The sequence below is a fragment of the Macaca nemestrina genome, chromosome 17 (genome assembly GCF_043159975.1).
Source record: "Macaca nemestrina isolate mMacNem1 chromosome 17, mMacNem.hap1, whole genome shotgun sequence".
NCBI classification, from domain to species: domain Eukaryota; kingdom Metazoa; phylum Chordata; class Mammalia; order Primates; family Cercopithecidae; genus Macaca; species Macaca nemestrina.
In genome coordinates this window covers 44490811-44508325 of record NC_092141.1, presented here as the reverse complement: position 1 = coordinate 44508325, position 17515 = coordinate 44490811, and the positions used below count along the sequence as shown (strand labels likewise).

The following is a 17515-nucleotide window of genomic DNA, read 5'->3' as shown; positions in this document are numbered from 1 at the left end:
CGTGGGCATGTGTTATCTGCTCACCAGGATGCTTTGACCTTGTTCTGATGCCTAAGGACTTCTGGTGAGTTCCCTGGGCCTCCGTCCTGGTCTGGTTACTTTCTCAGGACTCGAGTTGAGTTGGGCTGCATGTGACAGACCCATGTGTGTGCAAATGAACAATGTCACTGGATTGCTACATCACTGGCCCTTCAATTCCTCGTTGCTGGCCTCTGCCCACCTACCTTTCAGATACCGTCATCATGAAAGTATCATCCTTAACACAGAACCTCACACATTGTAAGTGCTCCATGTAAAGCAGTGAAGGGGTGGAGAGGGGAACCTGCCTGCTGGACCGTCACAGATGCTTAACATTCTCTTGAAGCCTGACAAGCTTTCTTCAGAAGGCTGAACTACAATACTTACTTCTGCTGCCAACACCAACCAGTTTAACACATGAACTAAATAACCTAGAAAGAAAAACACTTCCATTTAAGCGGGTACTACAGAGCAGTAGCTAGATCTACACATTAGTGTCAAATCTGAATTCAAATCCTGCACTGCCTCCTATCAGCTCTGTGACTTTAGGCATTTCTTAACTTCTCTGCAGCTTATTCAGTAAGAATGCTGTGAAGATGAGATTCCTTCAGACAGTGTTTGGCATCGTGCCTCACCCACTGGGAGGGCTCAATGTGTGTCCACAATGGCTTTTCTTTTCTTTTCTTTTTCTTTTTTTTTTTTTTTTTTTTTTTTTTTTTTGAGACTATGTGCACTCTCACACCCAGGCTATAGTGCAATCATAGCTCACTGCAGCCTCAAACTCCCAGCCTCAAGGATCCTCTTGCCTCAACCTCAGGAGTAGCTGTGACTACAGGACACCACACCTGGCTAATTTTTGTAATTTTTTTGTAGAGATGGGGCCTTGCCATGTTGCACAGGCTGGTTTTGAATTCCTGGGCTCAAGTGATCCACCCACCTTGGCCTCCCAAAGTGTTGGGATTACAGACATGAGCCGCTCCTGGCCCTTTAGGCATTTCTTAACCTCTCTGCAGTTTATTTAGTGTGAGTGCTGTGAAGATGAGGCGACTCCCTGCCTAGAGTGTTCGGCATCATGCCTCACACACAGGGATGGTTCAATGTATGTTCACAATTGCTTTTTTTTTTCTTTTTCTTTTTCTTTTTCTTTTTCTTTTTTCTTTGAGACGGAGTTTCACTCTGTCACCCAGGCTGGAGTACAGTGGCATGATCTCGGCTCACTGCAACCTCCGCCTCCCAGGTTTAAGTGATTCTCCTGCCTCAGCCTCCCAAGTAGCTGGGATTACAGGCACATGCCACCACACCCAGCTAATTTTTGTATTTTTAGTAGGGACGGGGTTTCGCCATGTTGGTGAGGCTGGTCTCGAACTCCTGAGCTCAAGTGATCCACCTGCCTCAGCCTCCCAAAGTGCTGGGATTACAGGCCTGAGCCACAGTGCCCAGCACACGATCGCTTTTCTGGGGGAAACTTCCATTGCAGCACCTTAAGGGGGCTCCACCATCATGTTCCCTGCCCCTCATTGAACCTTCTCTTCTGTCCCTCTCTCTTATAAAAATGACCTTTCGGTGTGTCGTTTTCTCAGTGACATGCTAACCTGTGATGTTGCAGAGTCTGATGATGCAACTTTGACCGGCTTTATAATCGTGGATTTCAGGCAAGCTGGGAGGCCTTCCAAAGGCCCTTGAGAACCACAACTTTTTTTTTTCACTCTTGTCGCCCAGGCTGGAGTGCAGCAGTGCAATCTCAGCTCACTGCAACCTTCACCTCCTGGGCTCAAGCAAATATCCTGCCTCAGCCTCCTGAGTAGCTGGGACCACAGGCATGTGCCACCACACCCAGCTAATTTTTTGTATTTTTTAGGAAAGATGAGGTTTTGCCATGTTGGCCAGGCTGATCTCAAACTCCTGACCTCATGTGATCCAGCCGCCTGGGAATCCCAAAATGCTGGGATTACAGGCGTAAGCCACTGTGCCCCGCCTGAGAACCACAACTCTTTGGTGCCATCTGCAATCCTCCATATCAGTCCTGCAGATAACAGACAGGGAACTATGGCTGCTGCCTCACTGGAGTCAGGACATCCTTTTAAAAAGAAATGGGAGCGCCGGGCGCTATGGCTCACGCCTGTAATCCCAGCACTTTGGGAGGCCAAGGAGGGCAGAAAACCTGAGGTTGGGAGTTCGAGACCAGCCTGACCAACATGGAGAAACCCCGTCTCTACTAAAAACACAAAATTAGCTGGGCGTGGTGGTGCATGCCTGTAATCCCAGCTACTTGGGAGGCTGAGGCAGGAGAATTGCTTGAACCCGGGGGCGGAAGTTGCGGTGAGCCGAGATCGCGCCAATGCACTCCAGCCTGGGCAAGAGCGAAACTCCATGTCAAAAAAAAAGAAAAATCTGGGAGCACAGGGAGCTCTCCCGGTGTTGGGAGACCAACAAGGTGGTATCAGGAGCCAGAGACCAGGGACCAAGTCCCAGCTCTAACTGAGTATTATGGGGGTATTAACGCCCACCGCCCAGGATAGGGAGCACAAAGCAGGGAATTCTAAGTATTTAAGCCCTGAAACGCCCGCTTCCTCTGCCTGAGTCGCGGCTGCCCTCTAGTGGCCACGGGATAAATTGCACAGCACGCTGGCCGAAGAAGGGAAAGGGGGAGATGCTTTTCCCCACTTCTGAATCTACCTGATGCTGGAGTTCTCAACCATGCCCACCCATAACTTCCTTTTCATAAAATATATTTTGTATAATTACTGTAATTTTTAAACATTTTAGACAGATTTATTGAGGTATTGACATATAATAAACTGTGCATATATAGAGGTAATGTCTGACCCTTGGTATGCACCTGAAATCATTATCACAATCAATATAGTGAAGATATCCATCCCCCAAAAAGTTTCCTTGTTGCCCTTGGCGATCCTGCTTCCTGCTCTTTCTACTTCCCCACCCCTAAGCAACTACTGATCTGCTTCCTTTTTTTCTTTTTCTTTTTTCTTTTTTTTTTTTTTTAGATGGAGTCTTGCTCTGTCTCCCAGGCTGGAGTGCAGTGGTGTGATCTTGGCTTACTGCAACCTCCACCTTCTGGGTTCAAGTGATTTTTGTGCCTCAGCCTCCCGAGTAGCTGGGATTACAACTGTGTGCGAACAGGCCTGGCTAATTTTTTTATTTTTAGCAGAGACAGGGTTTCACTCTGTTGACAAGGCTGGTCTCAAACTCCTGACCTCAAGTGATTCGCCCACCTCAGCCTCCTAAAGTACTGGCATTACAGGTGTGAGCCACCGCACCCTGCCCTGATCTGCTTTCAATCATCATAGATTAGTCTATATTTTCTAGTGCTGTCTAGAAATGGAATCATACAGTGTGTACTGTTTTTTGTCAAACTTCTTTCACTCGGTATAATTATTCTGAGATTTATCCATGTTGTTTTGTGTGGCAATAGTTCATTACTTTTTAAAATTGTAATTGTAGTTTTTGTGGGTACATAGTAAGTGTATATATTTATGGAGCACCTGAGATGTTTTGATACAGGCCTGCAATCCATAATAATCACATCATGGAGAAGGGGGTATGCATCCCCTCAAGCATTTATACCTTGTGTTAAATATTTCATGGCAAAGTTATCTTGGGGTAAGCACTGCAGCAAGCCACCAGTGAGTATTCTCTGGGCAAACAGAAAAAGGGTTAAATAAATCACATTACACATTACTCTAATATTTGTATCTATGTCTAGCCCTCAGACAAACTGTGATGCCTATTCTTTACATCGGCAACAAGGTGGTCACTGAATGCTAGAATTATGAATTTAAATTTAACAAAAATTAATCAAGTTTTCAAAAATCAAAATAAAATGGATTTATTTCAATCATTTTGATGTACAAATTTGACTAATTCTAATTTGTGTGTTGCCTTTTGGTTTAATAGATACTTTTCAATATTTGAAAAGAAAACTAACTTTTGGGAAAACATTTCTGATAAAATTAAATTTTTTTACATAAACATAATTTTGATGAAAATATTAAGATATTTGTACTTTAAATGATTGTTTTAATCCTTACATGTATTTTCAAATCTTGATAATAATATAATTACTGATTTTGCTGAAAGAAAGATAAGAAAAATAAATTTCACGGAATAGTTTCAGTAATTTATAAATTACACATATTTTATTACTCATCCCAATATTGTCAGCCCATCAACAGAGCACCCAGACGTGTGCAATAAACATGAAATTTCATGATCTTTGACATTTTGCTAATTTTCTGTCATATACAAATCACAGCTTCATACATATTTTTAAATTTTATCCTTTTAAAGGCATATTTGTCAGAGGATAAGGATAGGACATACTTTAACATACATAACATAACATAATCGGCTGGGCGTGGTGGCTCACGCCTGTAATCCTAGCACTTTGGGAGGCCAAGGCAGGCAGATTGCCTGAGCTCAGGAGTTTGAGACCAGCCTGGGCGACAAGGTGAAACCCCATCTATACTAAAATACAAAAAAAATTAGCCAGGCATGGCGGCATGCACCTGTAGTCCCACCTACTTGGGAGGCTGAGGCAGAATTGCTTGAACCCAGGTGGCAAAGGTTGCAGTGAGCCGAGATCACTCCAGAGTGAGACTCTGTCTCTTTAAAAAAAAAAAAATTCAAATCATAACTTCATACACATTTTAAAATTTTGTCCTTTTAAAGGAATATTTGTCAGAGGATGAGGATAGGAAATACTTTAACAGTCTGTTAGTTTAATTTATAACTTGCAAATATTGAGAGAGATGGCCTATGGTGTCCATCTGTCCTCTTGCCCTGAGCTGACTTGACTCATGGGCCCCAGCCTGGGTTTTCCAGTTGTTTGAACGGGTGGGAATCCACTCAGGGTTCATGTTTGCCACAGCTAGGGGGCTGGAGGTGGAGGGTCCCTCTGGACCCCCTTTGAATGCCACAAAGACCATCCTCTCTCAGATCTTAACTTTCAGAGACCAAATTTCCAAGTATGTGGTCCTGGGCTATGGAAACCTTTCCTCCTGCCCAGGACTCTCACTCTACAGAGACGAATTCATTCAGGTCATCTGAGGCCCATGTAGATTTTTCGCCACAAATGGTTTCTCATACAGTGGTGCCCCCAGCATGTTCAGCCTCCCCTCTGCCCCCGCAGGCCTCCTACCCCAGGGTGCCATGCACTGCTGCCCTGCTGGGAAGAGAAGTCTGGAGGGGCACGGGCCAACACTGCCCACTTAGAAGCCCCTTGTCTTTTTATTTTTTTATTTTTTTATTTTTTTTTTTTGAGACGGAGTCTTGCTCTGTTGCCCAGGCTGGAGTGCAGTGGCGCGATCTCTGCTCACTGCAAGCTCCGCCTCCTGGGTTCACGCCATTCTCCCACCTCAGCCTCCCGCATAGCTGGGACTACAGGCAACCACCACCACGCCCAACTAATTTTTTTTTTTTTTTTTTTTTTTTTTTTTTTTTTTTTAGTAGAGACGGGGTTTCACCGTGTTAGTCAGGATGGTCTCGATCTCCTGACCTCGTGATCTGCCCGCCTTGGCCTCCCAAAGTGCTGGGATTACAGGCGTGAGCCACCGCGCCCGGCCGCCACTTGTCCTTTTTTTCTGTCAGATCCTGCCTCCCTGTTTCAGAGGGAAGAGTGCACTGTCAGTAACAAAATGTTTTCTCCCTTGCGTCTCTTTTGCTACAGTTGGTAGAAATTTCTCCTGGACTTCGTCGGTGACTAATGGTGTTGGGATGTTGTGGCCTTCACAGGGAAGGGACAGGGTGTCAGGTCGCCATTTCACAGATGGTTGACCCGATGCCGACTGTGACTGGCTCTTTTGGCTGCAAGTGACAGAAACCCAACTCAAACTTGTTCTGCAAGTAGAGACATTTACTGAGTCTCAGAATTGAAGGAAGGGGAAGGGTGTGTTTGGGTCCCAGAAAGGGTGTACCCTGGGGCTGGAATCCTGTCCACATTCCACTCCCTCTTTATGGAGGCTTAGCGCCTTAGATGGGCTGTGTCCTCTGGCCCTGCACACACGGGCTTTCTATTGGAAGCTGAGCAGGTCCACCGCTTCCGTTTACAAATACAGTGACTGGCACACAAGCATTCCTATGCTTATTGGGGAATGTTGGGGGGCAGGGCCCTAGGACTGGCAGCCCTCACTAAAACCCCATGAGGGAAGGAGCTCCCCCAAAGGTGGTGCTGTTCCCAAAAAGGAAGGAAACAGCCAGTGCTCTCCACCCTGTCCCACCTGGCCATTTTCCTCACAGATGTCACCTGTCCTCCCAGGCCCAGCTGCTAATTCTGCCTGACGCTTGGCCAATTTGCCTGGTTAAAACCAGTGTATTTCCAGGAGATGGATGACGTCACAGAACTGGAGTTCCAGAAGGCTGGGATGGCCCAGCACTCCCTCCTTCTTTAGAACATGGAGAGCTGTTAGTTGGGCAGGGCTGAAGCATACGTGGTGAGGAAGAAGAGGCTCCTACTGTAGACGGCCTTTTTCTACAGGTCCTCCCAGAAATCCCCGGGCCAGCTGGAACCTGGAGTCAGAGAGGGATGGGAGAGAGGTAAGCTGTGGAAGGGGTGGGAACATACCTTCTGGAACCACTGTCTTCCTTGAGGGGACCCTGAGAGGGGCTGAATGGGCAGGGATGGAGCTTCCTGCTTCCCGAGGCTCAGTGACGTCTATCTCTGAGGGACCCTCCTGAGTCAGTGTGGAGTAGGCTGTTGTTTGCCTGGAATTCTAATTTAACAGGGAATCTTGTAAATTTTATTCGCTGGCTGGGCGCGGTGGCTCAAGCCTGTAATCCCAGCACTTTGGGAGGCCGAGACGGGCGGATCACGAGGTCAGGAGATCGAGACCATCCTGGCTAACACAGTGAAACGCCGTCTCTACTAAAAAATACAAAAAAAAAAAAAACTAGCCGGGCGAGGTGGCGGGCGCCTGTAGTCCCAGCTACTCGGGAGGCTGAGGCAGGAGAATGGCGTGAACCCAGGAGGCTGAGCTTGCAGTGAGCTGAGATCCAGCCACTGCACTCCAGCCTGGGCGACAGAGAAAGACTTCGTCTCAAAAAAAAAAAAAAAAAAAAAAAAATTATTCACTAAATCTGTCAGCTCTGGGGGTAGGAAGGTGGGAGAAGCAAAAAAATGGCCCCAAGCTCAGGCTGGTGTGGAATGAGTCTTAGAACAAGAGACAGAAGCAGCCTTGTTGTCTGGGGTAAATACCACGGTTCATGGTCTCACATTTAAGGACACAGACACACACGCACACAGAGTGAGTTTGGAGCAGGAGTTTAATAGGCAAAAGGAAAGAACAGCTGTCCTAGACAGAGGTCCCGAGCAGGTTGCCAGGTGGTAGTGGAAATGTCAGGGTTTTCTAAATGGGCTAGTGAGGAGGCGTTTGTGAGGAGGGGATGTCTTATCCTCCTATGGCCCGATGGTTCAGTTGGGACCAGGTGTGCTACCTGTATAGAGCAGAGTTTTTAATAGGCTCTCACCCCATTCCCGAGCACATAGGCCAACTTTTAGTCTGTGTCTCTTTGTCTTGCTTATCTGGGAGGAAGAGTTTCTGTGTCTGTTCCCATACATCTTGCAGCTGTAGGCATACCCCTCGATTCTGCTTTTAGCTTCCCTATCTTAGCACACCTACAGAGAAAGGAATGTGGTTAGTAAGGCCCGCTATTTTACTGGTGCCCATTGTATAAGTGTGAAGTTTGGTGATTACCCAGGAGACTTCCCGGATCCTTCTGTGCCTGAGCTGTCTTACCTGTTTTACTGTTTGCTCTTTCAGGCTGCTTGTTGTGAGAAGAAAAGTTATTTCCTTGAGCTGCGTGAGGTTAGAAAGGGAGCTATCTTTGAGCTGCTTTTTGTTAAAAGGAAAGTTTTCTGCTGGGGATTCACTTTACCCTGTCTACCTAAGTAATTTCTTTTTTTTTTTTTTTTGAGACTGAGTCTCACTCTGTCGCCCGGGCTGGAGCGCAGTGGCCGGATCTCAGCTCACTGCAAGCTCCGCCTCCCGGGTTCACGCCATTCTCCTGCCACCTCGCCCGGCTAGTTTTTTGTATTTTTTAGTAGAGACGGGGTTTCACCGGGTTAGCCAGGATGGTCTTGATCTCCTGACCTCGTGATCCACTCGTCTCGGCCTCCCAAAGTGCTGGGATTATAGGCTTGAGCCACCGCGCCGGCCAGTAATTTCTTTCTGCCTCCTATAACAAGACCGGAGAAGAAACAAGCCCACCAGGATAGCCATCTTGTCCAAGCAGAAGCCGCCTGACACTGGAAGGCGGCGGATGGAAGAACTCAGGCTTCTGCCCCCTCACCAACATATACCTAGTTTAAGGGGAAAAACACACCAGACCAGTGACAGAAATAGTCGCAGGTTTTCAGATTTATTGGAAGTATTGCTTCTTTGTAGTGTAGAGATGAGGTCTTGCTGTTTCCCAGGTTGGTCTCAAACTCCTGGCCTAAGCAATCCTCTCACCTCAGCCCCCCAAAGTGCTTGGATTACAGGCTTGAGCCACCATGCCTGGCCAGTCTTTCAGTTTCCATGGCATTGGCCATTTTGAAGAATACAGGCCAGTTATCTTACAGATTTTCAGTGAGTTTGGCTTCGATGTTTCCTCAGGATTAGATACAGGCTATGCATCCCTGGATGGAATACTGCATAAGTGATGTGTCCTTGGGAATCACACCTGGAGGCACACAATGTCCCTCTGTCCCTCATTGGAGATGTTCATTTTGATTGCAAGTTCAAAATACTGTCTGGTTATCCTCCACTGTATCTGTTTTGTTTTTTCTTTCTGTGCAACTAATAAGCAATCTGTGGGTAGACCCTATAAGATCATGGATAATATATCCAGTTATTCAGCAGTCTTCCCACAACCTCAGATTTAGCATGCAATGATGATTCTTTCTCAAACCAATCTATGATGGTTGCAAAATGGTGATTATTTTTCAACTCCATGACTTCCTCCACATTTATCGGTTGGCCTTTTATTGTCAGGAAGAGGGTCTCTGCTTCAGCTCCACACTATGTATCTTTTTGTCAATTTATTATTATTATGGGCTCATGGATACATTAATTATATTAATGTATAATCTGTTACTGTCATTTATTTTGATGGTCTAATTGTCCCAGATTACCTTGGAAACCATTATGCAATGATTTCTTAGATATGACACCAAAAGCACATGCAACAAAAGGAAAAATAGATACATTGCACATCTTCAAAATTAAGAACTTTAGGGCTTCAAAGAATACCACCAAGAAAGTGAAAGGCAACCCACAGAATGGGAAAAAATATCTGCCATATATCTGATGCTGATCTAGTATCCAGAATATATAAAGAACTCTTCCCACTCAGTAATAAAAAGACAACTCAATTTGAAACTGGGCAAAGGTTCTGAACAGACATTTTCCCAAAGATATACAATGGCCGATAAGCACATAAAAAGATGTTCGGCTGGGCGCGGTGGCTCACGCCTGTAATCCCAGCACTTTGGGAGGCCGAGACGGGCAGATCACGAGGTCAGGAGATCAAGACCACCCTGGCTAACACGGTGAAACCCCGTCTATACTGAAAATACAAAAAAATTAGCCGGGCATGGTGGCGGGAGCCTGTAGTCCCAGCTACTCGGGAGGCTGAGGCAGGAGAATGGTGTGAACCCGGGAGGCGGAGCTTGCAGTGAGCAGAGATCGCGCCACCACACTCCAGCCTGGGCGACTGAGCAAGACTCCGTCTCAAAAAAAAAAAAAAAGAGATGATCAACATCCGTAGCCATCTGGGAAACGGAAATTAAAACAACAGGGTGATACCAGTTCATATCCATGAAGAAACCTTTTGTAGACAGATAATAGGTGTTGGTAAGGATGTAGAGAAATTGGAATCTTTATACACTGCTGATGGGAATGCAAAATGGTGCAGCCACTTTGGAAATCTGGTAGGTCTGATAAGCTTAAGCCTAGGGTTACCCCATGACCCAGCAACTCTACTCCAAAGAAATAAAAATGTATACCCACACAAAAACTAGTATGTGAATGTTCATAGCAGCATTATTCATGATAGCCAAAACCAGAAACAACCCAAATGTTCATCAACTAATGAATGGATAGACAAAGTATGGTCTATTCATACAATGGAATATTATTCAACCATAGAAAGGAATGAAGTATCATTATGTGCTCCAACCTGAATGAACCTTGAAAACATTATGCTAAGTGAAAGAAGCCAGATACAAAATGCCATATTTTATGTAACTCCATGTGTATGAAATGTCCAGAAGAGGCAAATCCATAGAGACAGAGAGTAGATTAGTGGTTGCCAGAGGTTGGGAGGAGGGGGATGGGCAGTGACTGCTAAATGGGTACAGGGTTTTGTTTTGGATTGATGAAAATATTCTAAAATCAAGTGAGATAGTAGTTGTACAACTCTGCAAATATACTGAAAACCACTGAATTGTACACTTTAACTGAATTAATTGTTTGATACGTGAATTATATCTCAATAATGCCATTACCAAAACATATAGTTCCAGATCTGGCCAATCGGTGCCCCTTTGAGCTAGCTCTTGTGTCAATCTGACATGCCCCAATCCATATTTTTAGCACTTTTTAAATTTCTGGTACAGCAAGATAATCCAGATATCTCATAACCCTTTCCTGCTCCAGCCTGGGAATCAGCCATATTTCCTGGAGTCCCGGTTCCCTTTTGTGTGGAATGTGAACCAAGATCTGGGCATTATTTCATTTAATCATCAAAACAACCCTTTTAGGTAGGTATTAGCATATCTTCATTTTACAAATGAGGCCCAGAAAGGTTGAGTATGTTGCCAAAAATCACATAACAGCCCAAGATTTGAAAGCAGGCAGTGTGAATCTAGGGCCCTTGCTGTTCCACACACACACACACAATGTGAAAGTGAAGGTTATGTCTACAGCCAGCCCACCAAGAATTGTACCAGGCAGGGTATGGCCCCTGGGAAAAATCATGTGTCATGTGTCTTAGGGAGTGGGGTTGTGGGGAGATGAGCACCCAGTATCCTGGCCCTCCTTCTAAAAGCACATCCTCAGATACACACACACATATGCGGTGAAGATAGTCTTCAGTAATCTCCTTTGCCAACCTCACTCACCATCCCAATACCCAAATACTACCCATAGCTGGGTGCCCATATAAGAGGACCTATTGATGAAATGAGATTGGCCAGGTGTGGTGGCTCACACCTATAATCCCAGCACTTTGGGAGGCTGAGATGGGAGGATCACTTGAGGCCAGGAGTTCAAGACCAGCCTGGTCAACATAGTGAGACCCCCATCTCTAAAAAATAAAAAACTGAAAAACAAACAACAACAAAGAAAGATCGGCCTTGGTTTTTTAATGTTGAAGCTCAGAAGTTGGTATATGGAGGTTCATGATACTATTCTCTCTCCTTTTGTAACTGTTTAATTTTCCATGATTAAAAAAATCTATAAAATAGTAAATGAGAGAAAAGAGATAGGAAACAGGTTGGAGCAGTGAGTGAGTAAGGAAATCTGGCTGCCCTCTCCAGATTCCCCAGGCTCTCAGAGAAGATCAGCAGAAAGTCTGCAAGACCCTAAGAATCGTCAGCCCTCAGCTGCACCTCCTCCCCTCCAAGGATGACAAAGGTGCTATTCATCTACTTGGTCAGCAGCTTTCTTGCCCTAAATCAGGCCAGCCTCATCAGTCGCTGTGACTTGGCCCAGGTGCTGCAGCTGGAGGACTTGGATGGGTTTGAGGGTTACTCCCTGAGTGACTGTGAGTGCCATCGGCCCCTCCCCTGTCATTTCTCCTTCTCTCCCCGTCATGTCCTACATGGCCAGCTTCTTTCTCTCCTGTTCATCTTTCAAAGCCAAGTTCAAAAAGCAGCCCCCTTCAAAAAGCTTTTTCCAACACGCCGTATTCATCCACGTTATTATCCAAGCACTTATTACGTACGAAGAACTGTTTTAGATGCTGGGGATGTAGAGATAAACAAATTCCCTTCCCTTGTAGTGTTCACATCCTAGGGGAAGAGAGCAGCAACAAACTCATAAAGTACTGCCTGGTAGTGATCAATGCTATGAAGAAGAATAAAGCAGGGGGAGCGATGGTGACACTGTTTAGATGGGGAAGTCAGGGAAGGCCTCTCTGAGAAGGTGACATTGAGCAGCACCGAATTAAGTGAAGGACCTGGTCACCCAAATGTCTGGGGGAAGAACACTCCAAGCAGAGGGGACAGCTAGTACAAACGCTTTATCCTCCTGCATGGAAGGGATATCTCCCTTTTGCCTAGGATTTGTGTGCACCTGTCTTGCAACACTTGTCCTTTTATCTTGCTTTGTGGGTTTTTTAGGTACTTTTTTTCTTTTTGAGACGGAGTCTCACTCTGTCACCTAGGCTGGAGTGCAGTGGCACAATCTCAGCTCACTGCAAGCTCTGCCTCCTGGGTTCACGCTGTTCTCCTGGCTTATCCTCCCTAGTAGCTGGGACTACAGGCGCCCACCACCATACCCAGCTAATTTTTTGTATTTTTAGTAGAGACGGGGTGTCACCATGTTAGCCAGGACGGTCTCGATCTCCTGACTTCGTGATCCGCCCACCTTAGCCTCCCAAAGTGCTGGGATTACAGGCGTGAGCCACTGTGCCCAGCCTTAGGTACATATTTTTATGCTTTTAATATAGGCCCCTTGAAGGCAGCATCTGTGTTTGACCCAATTGAAATGTCCATCACTGGGCTTTGCACAGTTCTTGGCACACAGTAGGTGCTAAGTGCAAGACACATGAATAGATGGACAGATGAATGGTTGTACTTATCAGTGGGTGGATGGACCAAAGGATGAGAGGGCAAGCCAATGGAGGTTTCCAGCCCTCTAGTCCTATCTTGCCTCCCAGGCCTTGTTCCTTTTGTCTGATTCCTTGCCTCCCAGGCCTTGTTCCTTTTGTCTGATTCCTTGCCTCCCTTTCTTCTCCATCTCCCTTCTCACTCAGCTTGGTCCCCTCTAAATCCTGACCTTCTCCCTACTCTAAGGGCTGTGCCTGGCTTTTGTGGAAAGCAAATTCAACATATCAAAGATAAATGAAAACGCAGATGGAAGCTTTGACTATGGCCTCTTCCAGATCAACGGCCACTACTGGTGCAACGATTATAGGAGTCACTCGGAAAACCTTTGCCAGGTGGACTGTCAAGGTCTGGCCAGGGCCCCAGGGTGGGAGAGATGAGAGTGGAAACCAGGCTCTGCTCACAGACTTTTCTTTCCACCCACAGCCTGGGAATGGCCCCAGAGATATGGTTCAAAAAATCAGGGAATCCCTTTACTGAGCAGAGGGCTGGAGTAGTGTCCCTAATGCCCATCCAGTTAGGAGATTCTATAGAGTCCCTGAATAGGATGCAGAAAGGCTCTGTATACAGCTGGTAGTAGTAGAACAGTTGCAGCAGCCAATGTTTATTGAGAGAATATTATACACTAAGCACTTTACATACTTAGCTTATTTCATCCAACTTTCATGCAGTAGAAACCATTTATGATCCCCACTTTACAAAACAGCAAAGTGAGGCTCAAAAAGAGAACCAGCATTGAATGCCAGACCTGACAGGCTCTTAACCATTCCGGAGTACCATCTTCAGCTAACGATCTGACCAAAGGCCAAGTGCAAATTCCCTAGCTCAGAGCTGATCCAGGAGGCTCGACAGGGCCCATGACTCTGCCCCTCACCGCTGCCTTCGCACACTGACTGATGCCCCTGGGCTCCTCACCTGAAGACCCCCACTCACTAGGTGGGACATACCTCTGTGGTGTTTTGGCATTTCCTCTCCCTAGAAACCTCCCACAAACTTTGAGTGAACCACCATCTACTCTGGTTAGGAAGAATAGTAGTGAACGGGCCCAAATCTTAGGCCTCTTGCCCCTTCTGCCCACACCCCCTTTCACCTCCAACCTCCAGCAGCCATTGTAGGGATGTCTAAATGGGCCCCTGGGAGAGAGCCTTTGCCTCAGCTGGAAACCTCGAGGTGGCATAAGCCTGTCTAGGGAGGGCTGGTGTCTGCCTCCATCTTAGGGACTGTCTTCTGTGCCCTCACAGGTTTTCTCTTCCTTCCTTTCAGATCTGCTCAATCCCAACCTTCTCGCAGGCATCCACTGTGCAAAAAGGATTGTGTCCGGAGCACGGGGGATGAACAACTGGTGAGGAGGACACCGTGGGACTCAGCGGGCAGAGCCCCACGAAGGAGGGCATGACAGAGAAAAGGGCGGTAGACAAGGACTCACGGGCACGCCCTTTCAGTGTCTAGAAAGATGTGGGATAGCGTTGGGCTTGGAACTCTGAGTTAGAAGACCTGGGATCTGGTTCTTCCATGATATTGTATTGAACAAAACTCTTCTGGTTGCGGTAACAGGAAACAACTTGAGCTAGCTGGGGAAAATCTATTCTGAGAGGACCAGATGTCTCACTGAGCCCACTCAAGGGCTTCAGCTGGGCCCCAGAAAGACCATGGAACCAGGGCTGGAAATTGTCAGCAAGCTTTCCATGGCAGGTTTCAGCTTCTCTTGGTGCATTTGCTTCACAACTCTCTCTGCAGACTTTCTCTGCTCCACAATCTAAAGGACAAAGGGTGCTGCAAAGTTAATGAGCTGAAGTCCTAAGCAACCATAGGGACTGGCTAGGCTCAGCCCCAGTCCAATTTCCTGGGATACAGAATCTGATTGGTTCCACTTGCACCACTGTGCCCCCTTGGTCCAATCAACTGTAGGGATGGGAGGAGTTAAGCAATACAATTACGGCTGCTGCGGGGGCCCTATGGCCATAATTGACTTTTTTTTTTTTTTTAATTTAAAAATGCTGACCGGGCGTGGTGGCTCACACCTGTAATCTCAACACTTTGGGAAGCTAAGGCGGGTGGATTACTTGAGGTCAGGAGTTTGAGACCAGCCTGGCCAACATGGTGAAACCCCATCTCTATTAAAAATACAAAAAATTAGCTGGTCATGGTGGCGTGTACCTGTAGTCCCAGCTACTCGGGAGGCTGAGGCAGAAGAATCGCTGGAACCTGAGAGATTGAGGCTGCAGTGAGCCAAGATCACACCACTGCACTCCAGCCTGGGCGGCACAGTGAGATTCTTGTTTAAAAAAAAAAAAAAAAAAAATGTGGTGGCCGGGCACGGTGGCTCACTTCTGTAATCCTAGCACTTTGGGAGGCTGAGGTGGGTGGATCACAAAGTCAAGAGTTCGAGACCAGCCTGGCCAATATGGTGAAACCTTGTCTCTACTAAAAAATACAAAAATTAGCCAGGCGTGGTGGTGGGCGCCTGTCCCAGGCTGCTTTTTATGTTATATGGGGATGAGGCACTCACCCTGTGGGCCGGGATCTCTCTGGGGACCCTTCCCTTGCTTTGTGTCCATGCTCCTTAAGGCAAGCTACTTGGGAGGCTGAGGTAGGAGAATCGCTTGAACCTGGGAGCCAGAGGTTGCAGTGAGCCGAGATCGCACCACTGCACTCCAGCCTGGGCGGCAGAGCAAGAATCCGTCTCAAAAACAAACAAACAAACAAAAAACAAAAAACGACAACAACAACAAAAAAAATGTGGCGCTCATCAGCTAGGCAGACACCCACAAAGCTGGGAGCTCACCAACGGTGGACATTCAGATAGTCACCTTTTCTGAGCTTCAAACTAGATATATAAGTAACACAAATGGCCGCCTCTATAGGCGACTGTGGAAGGAGTCAAATCCCTTGCATACTCAAAACACCACAGAAAAGAATTGATAGCAAGGATTATGCCGACCCTTTCTGGAGGGAGAAGGAATGGGTGCACCCGAGACTTTTTTTTTTTTTTTTTTTTTTTGTAATAAGTAAGTCTCGGCCCTGTGAAACAGTACTCACCCCTTCAGGGAGAGATGAGGATTTTCAAATGTGGAAATGTTGATCCAGGGAAGCAGGCAAACACCAGAGATGAGAGAGTTTTACAGGATTCGTCAGAGGGGACAGTGGAGGACAGACCAGAAGGATAACAATGAAGGGGATTCTGGGCATTGCTCCACATGCGAGACTCACCAAGAACTGGGTCATGTGTGTGGAGGAGTCACTGAGCGTGAGGCAAGAACCATGTCTTTTTTCTCCACAGGGTAGAATGGAGGTTGCACTGTTCAGGCCGGCCACTCTCCTACTGGCTGACAGGATGCCGACTGGGATGAAACAGGGTGCGGGTGCACCATGGAGTCATTCCAAGACTCCTGTCCTTACTCAGGAATTCTTCATTTCTTCTTCCTATGCCTCAACTTCATGTTATTTTCTTCCCTTCCCATTTACAACTAAAACTGACCAGAGCCCCAAGAATAAATTATTTTCTTGGCTTCCTCCTTACTCCCATCTGGACCCAGTCTCCTGGTTCCTGTCTGTCATTTGTAAACTGAGGACCACAATAAAGAAATCTCTATATTTATTGAAGCACTCACTCTGCAAAGAAGGCATCCATTTTTTCATTATTCTATGTATATTTGAGTACCTGAGACAGTGGGAGTGTACTAGGTACTAGAAGGAAGACAAAACACAACTGTTGCTCTTTAGGTGTTCATAATCTAGGTGGAGACGCAGAAACATCCACAAACATTACAATAGATAATTAAATGTATAATAAAATTCGTAATTGTTGCTTTGAAACAGTATCAGCGTCCAAGTAATTCCTCCAAAGAATAATTTTTGAAGTAAAAGAGAAAGCTCAGAAGTAGGCAATGGGTGGGGCTAAGAGTATGGTATTGATGTGGAGAAAGTAGTGATGGGATGGAGAAATAGTGGCAGACGCCAATAATTTTGGGGTGCTTTGGGAGAATAGGCTAGGATCTAGACAATTTAAAAAGTCTTCTCTGGACAGGATCTGGTTTGCCTGGAGGGTGCTGATGTGGAGTAGAACATGCTTAAAGAAAAAGCAAAGTCAGAAAAGGGACAGTTGAAGGAATGTCCTACACATAGCTACCATCAGTAGTGTCTGACCAAACTGGGGTTTTATCTTGGACCACTTATTTCTCTACCACTGAGCCTTAACTGTTTCTACTATAAAAGGAGAGATTTGACTATTCAGTGGTTCCCAGACTTTTGTATTTCACAGGTGATAAAATGTAAAAAATAATTAAACCTGAGATTTCTAATTTTTTTTTTTTTTTTTTTTTTTTTTGAGACAGAGTCTCACTGCATAGCCCAGGCTGGAATGCAATGGCAGGATCTTGGCTCACTGCAACCTCCAACTCCTGGGCTCGAGCAATTCTCCTGCTTCAGCCTCCCAAGTAGCTGGGACTACAAGTGTGCGCTATCACACCCAGCCAATTTTTTTTTTTTTTTTTTTTGAGACGAAGTCTCACTCTGTCACCCAGGCTGGAGTGCAGTGGCATGATCTCCACTCACTGTAACCTCTGCCTCCTGGGTTCAAGCAATTATCCTGCCTCAACCTCCCCAGTAGCTGGGATTACAGGCACCCACCACTATACCGGGCTAATTTTTGTACTTTTAGTAGAGACAGGGTTT

General features: G+C 46.2%; 1 protein-coding gene across 2 annotated transcripts; it reads left to right on the top strand.

The window, feature by feature from the left end:
* The first annotated feature begins 6423 nt into the window (after positions 1 to 6423).
* Positions 6424 to 16460, top strand: LOC105485118 (lysozyme like 6). 2 transcript variants are annotated; one of them, XM_011747313.2, is made up of 5 exons: positions 6424 to 6570; positions 11552 to 11778; positions 13031 to 13189; positions 14105 to 14183; positions 16122 to 16460. In XM_011747313.2, the coding sequence occupies exons 2-5, from the start codon at positions 11640 to 11642 to the stop codon at positions 16189 to 16191; spliced, it is 447 nt and encodes a 148-aa protein (XP_011745615.1). In that variant the 5' UTR covers positions 6424 to 6570; positions 11552 to 11639; the 3' UTR covers positions 16192 to 16460. The 2 variants fall into 2 exon arrangements, with proteins under 2 accessions (XP_011745615.1, XP_070938856.1); XM_071082755.1 differs by having other exon boundaries at positions 6432 to 6570; positions 13031 to 13176; positions 14083 to 14183; positions 16122 to 16319.
* Positions 16461 to 17515: the final 1055 nt, after the last annotated feature.

What these genes read in the sequence shown, in the direction of transcription:
- LOC105485118 (XM_071082755.1), top strand. Translation starts at nt 11,640, where the DNA reads ATGACAAAGGTGCTATTCATCTACTTGGTCAGCAGCTTTCTTGCCCTA. An exon ending in ACTCGGAAAACCTTTGCCAG is followed by an intron (nt 13,177 to 14,082) that starts GTGGACTGTCAA and finishes GTGCCCTCACAG; the next exon opens with GTTTTCTCTTCCTTCCTTTC. An exon ending in GCACGGGGGATGAACAACTG is followed by an intron (nt 14,184 to 16,121) that starts GTGAGGAGGACA and finishes TTTTCTCCACAG; the next exon opens with GGTAGAATGGAGGTTGCACT.